This window comes from Hippocampus guttulatus, chromosome 12 (assembly GCF_054856545.1).
Source record: "Hippocampus guttulatus isolate MCC_2025c chromosome 12, RoL_Hgut_1.0, whole genome shotgun sequence".
Lineage (NCBI taxonomy): Eukaryota > Metazoa > Chordata > Actinopteri > Syngnathiformes > Syngnathidae > Hippocampus > Hippocampus guttulatus.
The window spans coordinates 5567857-5582564 of record NC_141272.1 but is presented as its reverse complement, the minus strand read 5'-3'; the positions used below and the strand labels follow the sequence as shown (position 1 = coordinate 5582564).

At 43.6% G+C, this 14708-nt stretch overlaps 1 protein-coding gene across 2 annotated transcripts; it reads left to right on the top strand.

Moving 5' to 3' along the window:
* Positions 1–195: 195 nt before the first annotated feature.
* mettl16 (methyltransferase 16, N6-methyladenosine) lies at positions 196–13146 on the top strand. 2 transcript variants are annotated; one of them, XM_086126108.1, is made up of 10 exons: positions 196–284; positions 502–653; positions 4191–4378; positions 4541–4681; positions 5147–5262; positions 5429–5571; positions 7289–7358; positions 8350–8439; positions 11224–11397; positions 12219–13146. In XM_086126108.1, the coding sequence occupies exons 2-10, from the start codon at positions 526–528 to the stop codon at positions 12810–12812; spliced, it is 1644 nt and encodes a 547-aa protein (XP_085982234.1). In that variant the 5' UTR covers positions 196–284; positions 502–525; the 3' UTR covers positions 12813–13146. The 2 variants fall into 2 exon arrangements, with proteins under 2 accessions (XP_085982234.1, XP_085982233.1); XM_086126107.1 differs by having other exon boundaries at positions 490–653.
* Positions 13147–14708: the final 1562 nt, after the last annotated feature.

Here is a 14708-nt window from a genome sequence, read left to right as displayed (position 1 = left end):
CTAGTACAATAAGTAAAACGTAAGCTATCTAGTGCCCTATTGCAACTGTGACAATGAAGGTAACTACACTATACAAAGAAGCGAAATAAAGCCATAAATAAATGTTTGGGCGGCTCCGACGAGTTTTTGCTGACATTGGCTTTAAGCTTGTGGAAAGGCTCAGCTGCGGCGCAGAGTATTGACGTCACACAAACAGGAAAAGCGCGAGTGAAGCTGGGAAACGTGTGGACAACGCGAGCCTCTTGTGTTAAAGCAACTTGGCATTCTCATAAGAATTGCAAAAGGTATGTTGACATGAGAGTTGAGTTATGGTTGTTAATACGTATTTGATATGGTTTAGCTGAGTTCGTGTTTTCTGACGCGCCAAGCTGACATTGAAGTACAAAACGCACGAACTGTATTAATTTTTTCAAAAGCTGTCCACAGAGACAGAATGTTAACGGAACCTATCGACTCTTTAAAATTGAACGAACCTTGTCTTATCTTTAGTTTTGTGTATAGGAATCCTACCACCGGACTATTGTCATGTCTCTGAACAAGTCCATGCATCCCAGAAACCGCTACAAAGACAAAGCACCAGACTTTGCCTACCTGGCTTCCAAGTACCCAGAATTCCAAGAACATGTGCACACCAACCTGAGTGGACGGGCCGTGTAAGTATCAAATAATGTGTGCCAATTTAATGCGACGGAGACGATTCGCCCAGCTACTAAAGTAGAGTAAATGAACGTAGTTGTAGCAGTGTAATCTGCGTGTGCATGTTTTAGGCTTTAATCGGCTGCGCTCACAGTCATGCAAGAGCAAAATTGTACCAGCTGAATAAATAATGGAAACTAATCAGTACAATCCGTGTTAGAGGTCTAATGCTATGTGGACATAGCTGACAAATACACAAACACAGATCGTAGTATTAGAGCTAGTTGGCCATGAGACAATTCTTTCTTCCTCTCCATGTGGCCCAAAGTGTGAGCATATGGCTGTAGACTCATATACTGAGGTTGTGTAATGGCCACTCCATCATCACTGTCGTACTGGGTTTACATGCAGATATGTAATTCTACTCCATGATTGCCCTTGATTTAGTTGTCGTCCATTGTTGCATCACCAACTTACAGGCTGAAGAGCAAGCACTGGTTTGGTAAATGTGGTGTTTGTCCTTTGTTGGACAGTTCAACAAAGTGAATGGTGATTTTAATCACAATCACTTTTGGAATGGACTGTATTTATTCACAGCCTTTGCCACCAAGCTCAAAATTGAGTTCAGGCACATCATGTTTCCACCGATCATCCTTGAGAGGTTCCTACAGTTTAATTGGAGTCCACCTGTGATAAATTCAGTTAATATGACATGATTTGAAAAGACACACACACACCTGTCAATGTAAGGTCTCACAGTTGGCAGTGCATGTCAGAGAACAAACCAAGCATGAAGTCAAAAGAATTGTCTGCAAACCTCCGAGACAGGATTATCTCAAGGCACAAATCCGGAGAAAGGTACAGAAATATTTCTGCTGCTTTGAAGGTTCAAGTGAGGAGAGTGGCCTCTATTATCTGTAAATGGATCAATAATGGATGAATCTGAACCAGCAGGACTTCAATGATTGAACTTTCTAGCATGAATGCGAGGTGTCATGTTTCGAGGAAGCCAGGCACCGCTCATCATCTGACCAATACGATCCCTACACTGAAGCATGGTGGTACCGCATCATGCTGTGTGTTTTTCAGCAGGGGCAACTGAGCTCGTTGGGATTGAGGGAAAGATTAATGTAACAATGTACAAGTCCTCCTGGATGAAAACCTGCTCCAGAAGGGTCAGTACCTCAGACTTGGGCCGAGGTTTACCTTCCAACAGGACGACGACCCTAACCACACGGTCAAGCCACACGGCTTCAGGACAACTCGATGAATGTCCTAAAGTGGGCCAGATGGAGCCCAGAGTGGAATCTGATCGAACATCTCTGGAGGGATCTGAAAATGATGTACACCTATGCTTCCCATCTAACCTGATGGAGCTTCGGGGGTGCTGCAAAGAGGAATGGGCAAAACTACCCAAAGAGAGGCGTGCCACGCTTGCGATAGCGTCTTCAAAAAGACTTGAGGCTACTGCCAAAGGTTGTTGATGCACAAGTATTGCGGTAAAGGCTGTGAATATTTACAGTACATGCATATGCTGTTTTTCTTTTTTAACAAAACAACATTTCACGTTGTCATTATGGAGTGTTTTGTGTAGAAATTGAGGGATGAAAAAAAAAAAGTTTTTGGATGAGGCTGTTGCATAACAAAAAGGGAAACGCGATGAATGCTTTCTGAATGCACTGTAAATAGTAACCCTCTGTCTTCATTGCATCAGCTTATTTTCCAAATGGCCCATATTTTTCTAACATGCATGAGAACCATCATGTCATCTTGAAATCATTCATTGCTTTTTTGCCTCACAGTTACTGTGTGCCATCGCAGATGTACTCTGAGCGGTACCTTGAAAGTCACCTTGTTCACTATGTATACTAAAACATGTCAACAAATTGTCCAGCAGCAAATTGTGTCACTTGATCACTTTATTCATAGAGCTGTTTTGGCCCAAGTCGTTTCCTCTCCGCTGCGAAGAATGAGCACGTAAGCTCACTGCTGTAAACCCACGTGACATCGTAAACGTAAAGCGCGGGTACGCTCATGTGCTCAGTCTGGCGCCGGCCATTGCTCCAACGTGGCCGAGCTTGCGTGCTCTCCCTTCATCTGTTCGGTAGATGGGGTTGCCATAGAGATGCCGCTTGCAGCGCTGCTCGTCCTCTTTAATAGTGTGCGCGCACACACACACTCGCATTCACACCTCAAGGCTAAAAATAGAGGTCTGGCCTGAGCAGCCCTGCTGCCTGAATATTGATCTTTTTCTAATGATGCCTCTGAGGAAGAAGGAACGTCAGAAGATCTGAGACAGTGCAACTGCTTTGTTTCTTTTTTGTCGTCCACTCTTTCATTGTGCTTTGTAGCCTCACCATCATGCTATGGATTTAAAACCCAAATAATAATAAAAATAAATAAATAAAGTGGCTCTTTGCTTCTCCTTCATCATGGGTTTCATGAGTTTGGAATGTACCTCTCGCAATAAATAGGGGTTCATTGTAAAATAAAACTAAAAGTTACGCCATAGTCATAAATGCAGTAAGTACAGTACTTGAATAAATTAAAAAAACAAAACACTTCCACACCATCAATACAAAACGGGGGGAGGGGGCGGGGATGTCCAACCACCATTTTTAGTGTAAAATGTGCATTGGCAGTTCATAAGTGTCTTGGGGTGAGGGGGGGGGGGCATTTTAATGGCCATCAGTTTTGCATGAATTTCTGTCATTTGTGGGCTGGTGTAAAAATTGTGGTCCTTTCCTGTCATTTAAATTGCCCATCCCTGATGTAGTTGGTATTTGCATCTCTTTCACTCGTGGGTTTTTTCCCCCCTCCCTTGTTATCCATTGAAAACTGCCCATGTTGAATGGTTTGCGTGCCAGACGCTGTCAGCCCTGAGAGGTGTCTAATTACATCTGCCAAGCTGCAAAAAAACATTTGGCAAAGCTTCATTTATGAGCGTCTCACCCACCCACTCAGTCTGCTGCCACCGCGTCTGCTTATATGACAGCTGTAGCAGTTCAAACTACAGCGATGAACATTTGGGGCCTAGGCAAATAATGCGTGAGGTCCTAATTGTGTGGAAAATGTGAATTTCATTGTCTTCAACTGTGGATTGCAAATTAATGAGCTGCTTATCTATGGTGTGTGGCGGGAGGTGGACGGGTAGCGGTTGGAGGGGTAATTAGATGTTGCTACAGAGTTGACACAAAATGATCAGCACCCTTCATTACACTTAATGTGTTCTTCCCCACACCTTGCTTTAAATCAGGGGTGAGGAACCCTGGTTCCTCGAGAGCCATATCCTGCCTGTTTTAGATCTCTCTTTACTTCAACACACCTGATTCAAACAATCAGCTCACCAGCAAGCTGTGTAGAAATTGAATCAGGTGTTTTTGTCCATTTTAATGTACAGCCATTTTTCCACTTGTTGTCGAATGAAAATGAAATCATAGTTGCTCTGGGCAGACACATACCAATCACGCCTCACCTGTTTGCTGAAGATGAGCCCTGTAATGTTAATTAGAAGATAAACGTTGCTGCATCTTGTTCTCTTGTGTACCTTCAAGAGTGAATTTCAAGGAGCCAGAGGCCGTGCGAGCTCTGACCTGCACCCTTCTGAAGGAGGACTTTGGTTTGAGCATCGAGATCCCTCTGGAGCGCCTCATACCCACGGTCCCTCTACGCCTTAACTACATCCACTGGGTGGAGGATCTCATCGATGGCCAGAAGCAATTGCGTAGAGGCATTGACATCGGTAGCCGAAACATTCTAATAGTCTGTGGCTCAGTCCTAATCACACGGATGTAATTCATTGTTATTGTTGGTTTATATTGTATTGAATAATATTGTAACATTGCCTCATAATCAGAATTTATCATTCCCAAGAGATTTCTTTGATTTATTTTTATTTTTTGAGGCACTGGTGCATCTTGTATCTACCCGTTGCTGGGAGCCTCAATGAACGGCTGGTACTTCCTTGCAACCGAAGTGGATGATATATGCTTTGACTACGCTACCAGGAACGTGGAGCAGAACCATTTGTCTGACCTGGTTAAAGGTAAGTTTGCAATTTGCAACATTTCAACAATGCCACTGGTTAGGTGCTTGTCACTGTTTAGAGATGGCTGCAGTTCATTCTGAAATCCAATCCATTGATATAGGCAACTGAGAGAAACAACAGCAAATTGGAAGACAATATAGTTATTCATTTCAATTACCGGTTTGCTTGCAGTATTGATTTTTCTAATAACCCAAAGCACTACGTGAAAATAATTGATGTGTCCATGTTAATCCATAATCCAGTTGTCCTGAAAGACAGGGGGTAGAAAATGGATGAATGGCATGCCAGTTCATGTTATATTTTAGTTAATTTGTTGATCTGTGTGTGTGTGTTAGGAGAGACAACTATAACCCGGATATAGAGGATTGCTTCTATTGTCACATTAATTTATCAATGTCAGATTTGATTTGAGGGGCAATTTGTAGCATTGCTAATTGAGCATTGTTATTTTATCTACGACAGTGGTCAAAGTTCCCCAGAAGACTCTGCTGATGGACGCTTTGAAAGAAGAGACGGAAATTGTGTATGACTTTTGCATGTGCAACCCTCCTTTTTTTGCCAACCAGCTTGAAGCCAAGGTGAATCTTCTCTCATTTTCAACTGGTTTACGAGCAGCGGGATGAACATTTAGAAATCCCAATGTTCGCTGCATGGCTGTCTGAAGCAATATTTGTTTACACAGTTAGTAACAGACATTTAATAGGATTGGATCTTAATCTCTGTCTGTCTTGCTGCTCGCTGCAGGGGGTCAATTCAAGGAACGCACGGCGACCTCCTCCCAGCTCGGTGAACACGGGTGGGGTGACAGAAATCATGGCGGAGGGCGGCGAACTGGAGTTTGTTAAGAGGATCATTCATGACAGCCTGCAGCTCAAGAAACGCTTGAGGTGAGGAACAAAGACAACTTCACCTTCAGGGATAGCGGTAATCAAACCAAACGTGTCAAAATATGAAGCCAAATTGTCACAGAGAGTGTTAAAAATGTCTGAAGTGGCAGATGGATTCTGACTTTTTCGAGAGGTTCTGAGAGGTTGAAATGCATCCTGAGAGTGGGGAAGTGGGCAAATTATGGTTGCGCGCACATTGATGGAGCTGTCACGTATAGTCACTTTAATGATTTTGGCAGACAATCACCCCACGGGGAGCATGTGTGTTTGGGTGGGTACCACTTTAGCAGCCCCTCCCTCATCACAGTGCTGTCACCAGGGCAGCAGAGTGAGAGAGTGCTGCAGCAAGGGACTATTAAAACAAATTAGACATGCCACACCGGTGTGTCCCAGAAAGACGGATGTTAACACCTGCCTGCTCTTGTGTCACGGTGATGCATGTTTACAGGTGTGAGAGAGAGAGAGAGTGGGAGAGCATGTAAATGATTCCTTCTTTTCAAGGATTGGCATTTGGCCCAATCCAACCGCAGCCGGCTGTCACTCCCAACCAGAAATAATGCTGGGACAAAAGAGCCTGCAGGTGTCCATGGCAACACTGCCAGCTTCACCAATTGGTCCTTTGAGACTCACCAACACCCACCCTCCTTTCTCCCCCCTCTTCATTTTATTTCTGTGTTATAGGGGCAAGCCCTTTTTGCGCCCAATACGGCATGTGCAAATGCATTCTTCAAAGATAATGATCTGCATTTATCATGCCATTGGTATGAAGATTTTCTTCTCAGGTAAAAATATTTGCACTTGGAAAAACAGCATGAATGTGATCAGCATCATTTAGCAGCTGCACACTCAAAGTTGACTGAAAAGCCACATTGGCTGTTGCTCCCCACTGTGGGAAACATCTGTCACTGTCAGAGCTGTTCAATATTTCATTGTGTCAGCTAATGCGGACATGTCACAACTAACCTACTCTGCCCCAATCAGCTCAGCATTTTCATACTCAAATGGCCTTTATGACCTCCAAATATATCTGTTATAGCGACATGCAGCAATCCGCTGATAACTCACTGTTTTAAGAATTGGGTTTAAAAATTAGGGGTGGGGGGGACGACAAAGAACGCTCTCAAGTACACTGAAGTGGACACCGCTTCTTGCTCAAACGTAAGAAATTAAGGAACAGTACAGTTTTTTATTGTAGCATTATTCTGCACTTGGGGACACATTTCAAAACTATTATATTTAATATTGCTCTAAAATGCCATATTTGTTCGAAACTCATCCAAATCAAGATCTTACCCATTAAAATAAAACACCTTCTCCATGCAGTTGTGGAAGTGAACTTCCCCTGCCCATGAAATGCAGATGTTGCAATATTCTCTGGCTTAAATTGTTTTGTGAAATTGTGATTGTATTGTTTACACTCACATTTAAAAATACCTGAAAGATAGGAGGCGCAACATGTGCGTGGCCTAGCAGGCCTCTTGAATTTAGACTGCCCCCTATGAGTCACATGCCTTATGATAAATCAGTGTGCTGTTTGTAATACTTCCAACATTTCTCAGACCCTGTATTGTGGGAAGGTTGCCTGAAAGTGTTGTCAAGAATAGTATTTCCACTGTGGGTTTCTCACGTCTTGCATCTTTTCCGCTTGTTCGAATCTATGCTTAGTAGTCGACCGCTAATGTGCTCAACAGGTTAATGTGGATGCTTGTTTCTGCAGGTGGTACAGTTGCATGCTGGGAAAGAAATGTAGCTTGGCCCCGCTGAAGGAGGAGCTTAGGAAGCAAGGGGTGAGTGGCCCATCGGAGTCAACATGCCATTGGCGTGTACTGTGCTACAAGAGCTGAATCTTACAAAGCAGTTCAACTTAACAGTCGTTTCTGCCAGGGGAGCAGGCACCCAAAATGGATCTCCTGTGTCTAAAATGCCAACCAAAAATTGTCACAAGCGGGCCAGGCGCTGATTTCTGTTAGCAGCGCATGACTGCCTCACAAGGCGGTGTGCAGCTAACAGCCACGAGCGTCATTAGCTGGAACTAATAGCCCAGCTCGTGACTCCTGACTGGATCACGCCTATAGTCCCGTGCTAGTCGCTTCTCTCACATGCTTGAAAGAGCAAGACATCCAGTCCTATGGTTTGCTGCACCTGCACCCTCGTAGGGATTTAGACTGCCATGGCTGCTCATCAACAAGAGTGCATCTTTGGCAAGCATCCAGAGAGCAGGCTTGTTATCCAAATTAAAGGGGGTGTAATAAAAAAAAAATTAAAAATTGGGCATAGCTAAGATGCTAATAGATATTTTCTTTTGGAGTAGCCATGTCTGTCGGCATATGCGTTTCAAGGAGACATATTGATTTTTTTTTCACATTCCACTTATCAGATGTCTGAACATCCCTTTGTCAAAATGTCTTAATATTCTAGAACACTTGACAACCCAATTTCATGACTTGCTAATATTAGCCTGTTTGATTGGGCAGCCCAATCTCATGTGAGCAACCGTACGCCCCACCCAGTACACTGCTGAAGCCCTGGCGATGCAACTAGAGCGGCTCTGACTTGCCGTGCAGAGCCCCCAGTGTGGAAAAAAGTAAGCGCTCATAAAGACAATAAAAACATCTCTACTCTTTCTTGGGTAAAGTCAACTGGGATAAGCTTCAGTTCACCCCTAACCCTAATGAGGACAAGAGCTATAAAAAAAATAGATGAATGAAGTTGTCTAGTAAAAACCAGCACGTGTATATAGACCGCTGCAATTAATTTGTATTTATATTTTCCCCCCAGGTACCCAAAGTGACGCACACAGAGTTCTGCCAGGGGCGCACCATGCGGTGGGCGCTGGCCTGGAGCTTCTATGATGATGTCCTCGTTCCGGTAAGTCTTTTTGCAGGCCACGGTGGGCCACTTTAATGCTCGAGCTTGTCTCCGCCTGCTGGTTAGCCAGACCAACACCCAGAATCCATCTACTATATAATGTACCTCCTCCTCCACCCCCCCCCCCCCCCCACCCACCCTGCCCCCCAACTGCATCTTTCAATCTTCCATCACACACTCTTGTTCCTCCTCCAGGGTGAGCTTTATACGGTTTTAGTTTAGCGGTAACCTGGCAACAGTTGCCGGGGTATAAGAAATGTGCGCGCACACTGGCTTTGAGTTGTGTTGACTGTGAAAGTGTTGGAGAAAACATAACAATAAACTGTATTAGTCAACAGGAATGGTGTTCATTTGTGTGTGCTAGAGGAAAAACAACTGGAATTGGCTGCTCAGTAGATGCATGAGCTCTGTCTTGTTGGACTCGGCTATTTTGGCCTTTCCGCTATCAAATCAGTTGAGCAGAAGGATTGCCCTATATTTCTTTTCCTGTGATGCTCCTTTCGTCTTGCCTTCACGCGGCATGTGTGTTGTTTTGACAGAGGCTTCTGCATGCACAGAAAGCAATGCATGGCTGACTCTTTCTGCCCAGATGCATGTCTTCCTATGGATGTCAGCTATACGTGTATGTGCATGAGGCAGGCTCATTAATGTTACATGTGGTCTTAACACATACGTGGCGCGCATGCAACTGTGACCTACTTCGCCATTTTACTACCAGGTCAATTCTAAATTTAATATACTACTATAGACCAGTATACAGTACACATAACCATTTTATCCAGAGTTACAAAAAACAATTAGCAAAATAGGGACCTGAGTGAGTAAAGCACTGAGATACACTGGTCAGGAGTTTTACAATTTCCCTGTGCTTGTGTACTGTTTTGAATGAGAAATGCTGCAAAGAAGAAGAAGAAAAACCTTTATTTGCCTCACAATGGAGAAATTCGCAAATGCTAACACGCTAATAATTGTTATGCTGACATACAGCTTAGGTGCAGAAAGTCATAGCAAGCGCATGGCAGGTGACCTAGCAAGATGTCTGTCTTGGTACAAAAAGCGCTAATTGGCCATAAATCAGGCATCACCAACGGGCATGCGGGCACATGAGCCCTGTTCTAAAAATAGCTCACCACTGATGGGGCAATGTGATTTCCTCAAAATGCTACAAACATCGTTTGAATATGGGAACACTGGCAGAGATATATTGAATCAAAGTGTTACATGTAAGGCTTGTCTCGTTCTAATGTGTTGGGGAGATTGCTTGCGTGCCTGTGTGTGGTGGGGTTAAAAAATATGAAATGCAAAGAAGCTTTATTAAACCGACAGATCAGAGAAGGTCCATTATGAAGCCCCTAATTAAACATGAGAACATTTTGTAACTGTGTCTTCTGGGAACGTAAATTACCGGTACTTAAAACCAAGCGCAAGTTACAGTATATTTAAATACAAGAGCAGGGAGGGACAATGTGGTCCCCTCCTACCGGCTGTAACATTTGGTACCTCTGCACAATCAGATTGCTTTTGATACCAAAAAATAAATAAATACTGTAATGCTGTCTTTGATAAACTAAGTATTATTCAAGCAGTGCTTATTATTGTAGCTGGTTGTGATGGAGGACTACACTGCCTCAGACATCCTTCTAATTCTCCTGTCTGTAAACAATTGTGCTCTCAAGGACCACTAATACATCTTTCACTGACATTAAGAATGGCAATTACACACACAAAGTCATCAGGCATACGATAGAGACCCTGAGGTGTGCAAACTTGACTCTCAGAACGGCAGCAACCCGTGAAGGTCACAGCCCACTCCTTCCCCACTGCTGTTTGTAGGTCAGTCGGCCATACTGTCTGCTCTGTCACTGCAGACCCTGCGCCAGCTTGCAGAGCCCTTGTGAGTGACGTGGAACGCACAGTCGCTGGCATGCGGGTGTGCAGGGAAGCGTTGCAGCACTAGTCATGTTGTCCCCCAGATACGGTTGGCGAATGACCTCTAGCGCCATTGCAGTTTGACTTCAGAGGACAAGCGTAAGGAGCATTATTACAAGGCCCTGCAGGTCCAGCCGATGTGCTCACAGCTCCCTCTTGTGTCCATGAATCCAGTCATCCATTTTCTCACAACCACCACAGACATTCGCTGCATTATGCTCACAGTAATAATGATTCTTATGTCACACGAACATTTTATATTCATATCAAAGAAACGAGGCACGGAGTGTACATGAAGTCAAAGTACATTAAATTCCTGGACTCAAAATGCAGTGGAATATCTTGAGTTCAAATTGACTTTTTTTTAGGATGCTGTTTGACCTCAAAATTGTTGAGATGGTAAGAAATAAGAATAATAAGAACAATTGAATTAAATTTGTTTTGCAATATCTTTATATGTTGTCAACTAAGCTGTATTACACTTAGCAGTAGATGTCATGGCAGAGGTGCGTGTACAATTTACAAACATGTACCATAAAATAAGTTACGTGTCGAAGGTAGTCACCCCATTTTGACATCGCACATGCATGACTGATTCAGGGGCATAAGTAGAAAAAAAATAATAAAATCAACATTTAACTGTAATTAGGCTAACTGTGGCCACTACAAATTATGCAGTCGTCTGTGCACTGGAATTACAAATATGGGCAACATAATAATGGCTCACCGTTGTAGTCATCACGAGATGAAGTGCAAACGTGTGGATTTCCCGAAATACTTCAATTTCAATGAGAGCATCAGTAAAAACTTGACCCCACTTCTCTCTTTGTGATTTCCTCCTGCGGCCTGCGTCAGTCTCCACCCAGTAAGAAGCGCAAGTTGGACAGAGCGCGTAAACCTCTTTCCTTCACCCTTCCCCATGTGGCTTTGAGGGAGCTCCAGATGAAGTCCCGTGGTCTGGGCTGCACTGGCCGCCATCCTCTGGAAGCCATCACAACTCGTATGGAGAAGGCGCTAACGGAGCTGCGGGTCAGTTGTTCTTTCGTTTGAGCAGGCTGTTCTATTAAGTTTGGGGACTTAATTACACAGAAAATCATATTTAAACATGGTATTGTTTTGTGTTATTTGTTATTGTAAAGTGTCCTTGGGTGTCTTGAAAGGCGCTTATAAATAAAATCTATTATTATTATTATTATTATTAAATATCAACCCAATTTTTTTTTTTTTTTAAACGCTTGTCCTCAGTCGGGACGCCGATGAGCTGGATCCTATCTTAGGTGAGAGGCGGGCTATACCATGATCTGTTCCGGACTGAGCAGCCATTCACAGGGCACCTATGCACAAACAACCATTCACACTGACGCTTCCAAGTTACACCGACAGACAATTTGGAGTCCGCAATGAACTTGACATTGTTTTCGGAATGTGGGAGGAAGCCACTGGGTGCAGGGAAAGTCTGTGCAAACTCAGCACAGGATGACCCGTACCGACGTTTGAACCGACATTTTAACCCAGGACCTCAGCACTCTTGAGGCAAATATGCTTACCGATACGTCACCATGCTTCCCATATAAACCATATTTCGGAAATTCTATAAGGCCAAATTGGATGTTTAGCTTTTTTTAATAGTTGGGCTGTCGAATAACAAATAATTGTTGACTCAAGCGAGCAAAATGTAAAATGACTGATGGTGATAAAATGTCACGCCTTGGCAGAGGGCTGCAACACTTTCGGTTGTACTAGTTTATTACTAATGCCAGATGTTCTCAGGAAAAAAATCCTACCAGTCTTCCTAATGAAAATAGATCCTTGAATCCAGTGAAAATATATTTTGTTTCTTCTGCTTGCAGGTGCTTCACAAGCGCGTTCCATGCAGGGAGCAGGAGCAGCGCCTTCTCCTGACCGCGGTGGAAAACACTTGGATCCACGGCCGACAGAAGCGACGCGAACAAATGCGGCAATTGCGAGAGCTGCCAAGAGCACATCACAGCACCGCTGCTGCCGCCGCGCCGCCCTCCCTCGCCCAAAACAGACAGGAGGATGCCACTCGGGAGTCAGCTGACCATCATGTAACTGCAGAGTCGATTGGCAACAGTGCCCCATCCGTCGAAAGCATGAAGGCTACCAAGGCCGCTGGTGAAATGAATCGGGAGCTCCTGGAAAAGGTTGCACGTGAAGATGGGGAAATAATGCCCGAGTGCAGCTCTGCAGGGACATGTGGCCTGAAGGAGGGCACCAGTGCCACAAGCAAGATGGCGTCAAAACAACCAGCGAGCCCGGGGTCAGTGGAACACTTCCTGTTTAAATGTCTGCTGAATGTGCTGCAGGAGGAGGGCGACGCAATGATTGAGATGCACTGGGTGGAAGGTCAGAATAAAGATCTGATGAACCAGCTGTGCACCTATCTGAGGAACACTCTTTTAAAGGCTGTTGCCAAATCATGAACAGAGAGAGCCGCAGTTGAGATCATGGATACAAAACTGTATCTGAGATGATTTTGGCATGTTGAAACAATTGCAGCCCACCGTTTTGTACGTGAACCAGTGTGAGTCAGTGATTTAAATTTGTTGGACTTGACAGTTTACCTTTTTAGGTAATCACTGCTACACATTATTGCCAAGCAGTGGGAATAAATGTGATTTTATAAAATGTTGGCTGCTCCGTGATGCTTTTCAGGATTTACACAGGGATTACTATTCTCTTGGTTTTGATTAAAAAATAAAAACATTGATACAGGGTTAAGAGATGGACCCAAAAATAAATGGACTATATCTTAAACATGGGTATGATTTATGTTGAACATTGCCATTAGTTTTTCAGGAAATGTATTCCTGACAGGTAGCACGCTACGTTTGTGATTGACACATGTGCCTCACATCTCTGAGGTCGACCGTTTGAATCTTGCGTCTGATCTTGTGTACAGGTGAGCATGTTTTGTTCCTTGTGGTTGGGTGGGTCTTCTCTTGCTTCCTCGCACGTTCCAAAACCATGTTAGGTTAATTGAAAAGACTCAAGTGTAGAAGTGTGAGTGTGAATGTTTGTCTACTATGTGCCCTGGGATTGACTGGCAAACAGTCCAAGTTGTACCCGGTCCTGTTCGAAGGACAAGGACAAGTGCACCAGAAAATAGATGGATTTAATATCCTGATATTATATGGCATATATTTGCCTGGTAATGACTTCTGTTTAATCAGAATTCGCTTCAAAACTTTCTTCTTATTGCAGACTGCATTCGTGCAGGGGTCACCAACCTTTCTGAAACTGAGAACTACTTCTTGGGTAACCGATTACTGCGAAGGGCTCATGTGAAATAACCCATTTGCTCAAATTACCTTAATATTGTATGTTATTCATAATTAACATTTAAATCGTTCGTGTGAAGACATTGGTGATTTCTAACAACTGAGAAGCAGATTTATCACATACAGCACTTTATTTCTATAAATCTGTTTCCATTTTCAGATTATGATTTACACAACAATCCTAGGAAATCACAATGTCCTATCACTCGTGAGCTATTTTCAGAACAGGCCCGCGAGCTATTCGTGGTCCTTGAATGTCGATAATGTAAAGGGAACCTGAAATACTGGACAGTACATAGGCTTTAGAAAAACATTTCTCCGGATGCAAGTAGCTCTTCCATCTTCCACAAGAGGGAGCATATTTACAAACGTGCCGTGACTTTTCACCCCTTCTTTGCTTCCTGTGACTGGCGCCAAATTGTGAATTGTTTTCGTTATGTTATCCTTTCTCCCCGGAAAAGTGAAGTCATACAAACGTGGCCATCAAACGTTTTAGTTTTCCTCTTCTCTCTTTCTTTGGAGACGGGAAACGGGACAAGAATGCGGAGTATGTGTGTGTGTTTTTGCTCTGAAACCGTCATCCAAACATCACACAAGAAGGCATTTTGACGCGATAGAACCAGCCAAAGCGCCAATTACGTCACCATAGTTTCATGAACAGCTTCAAACGTTACGCGAAGATCCTTGAGTGTGACACGCACACACGTTTCTGACAACTTTTTGACGGCCTTCTCGCAATATTTTGTCAAAGGAGGTGGAATTCCAACAATAACGTTTACAAAAATAGTCGCTACAAAGCCTTTTGCGTGACATCCCACGAGCTATATGGCAGTTAGTATTTTTTGAATTGAAAAGCTTCGTCGAGCACGTGGGGAAACTCCCGTTGGCATGTCTAAAATACTTTTACTCGCAAGTACCTGACATTTTTGTTAATATAAAATTTACTTTCACAGATCGTCGCGTTACATTCTAGAAGCCATGCTCGTTAGCATTATTTGAAGATCTTTGTAGAATACGTGCCAGGTCTTTCCTGAGCAT

Bases quoted from the DNA above. Each gene is read 5' to 3' on its own strand.
- mettl16 (XM_086126108.1), top strand. From the start codon at position 526: ATGTCTCTGAACAAGTCCATGCATCCCAGAAACCGCTACAAAGACAAA. The intron at 5,263-5,428 runs GTGAATCTTCTC...TGCTCGCTGCAG, and splicing joins CCAACCAGCTTGAAGCCAAG to GGGGTCAATTCAAGGAACGC. The intron at 11,398-12,218 runs GTCAGTTGTTCT...TTCTGCTTGCAG, and splicing joins AGGCGCTAACGGAGCTGCGG to GTGCTTCACAAGCGCGTTCC.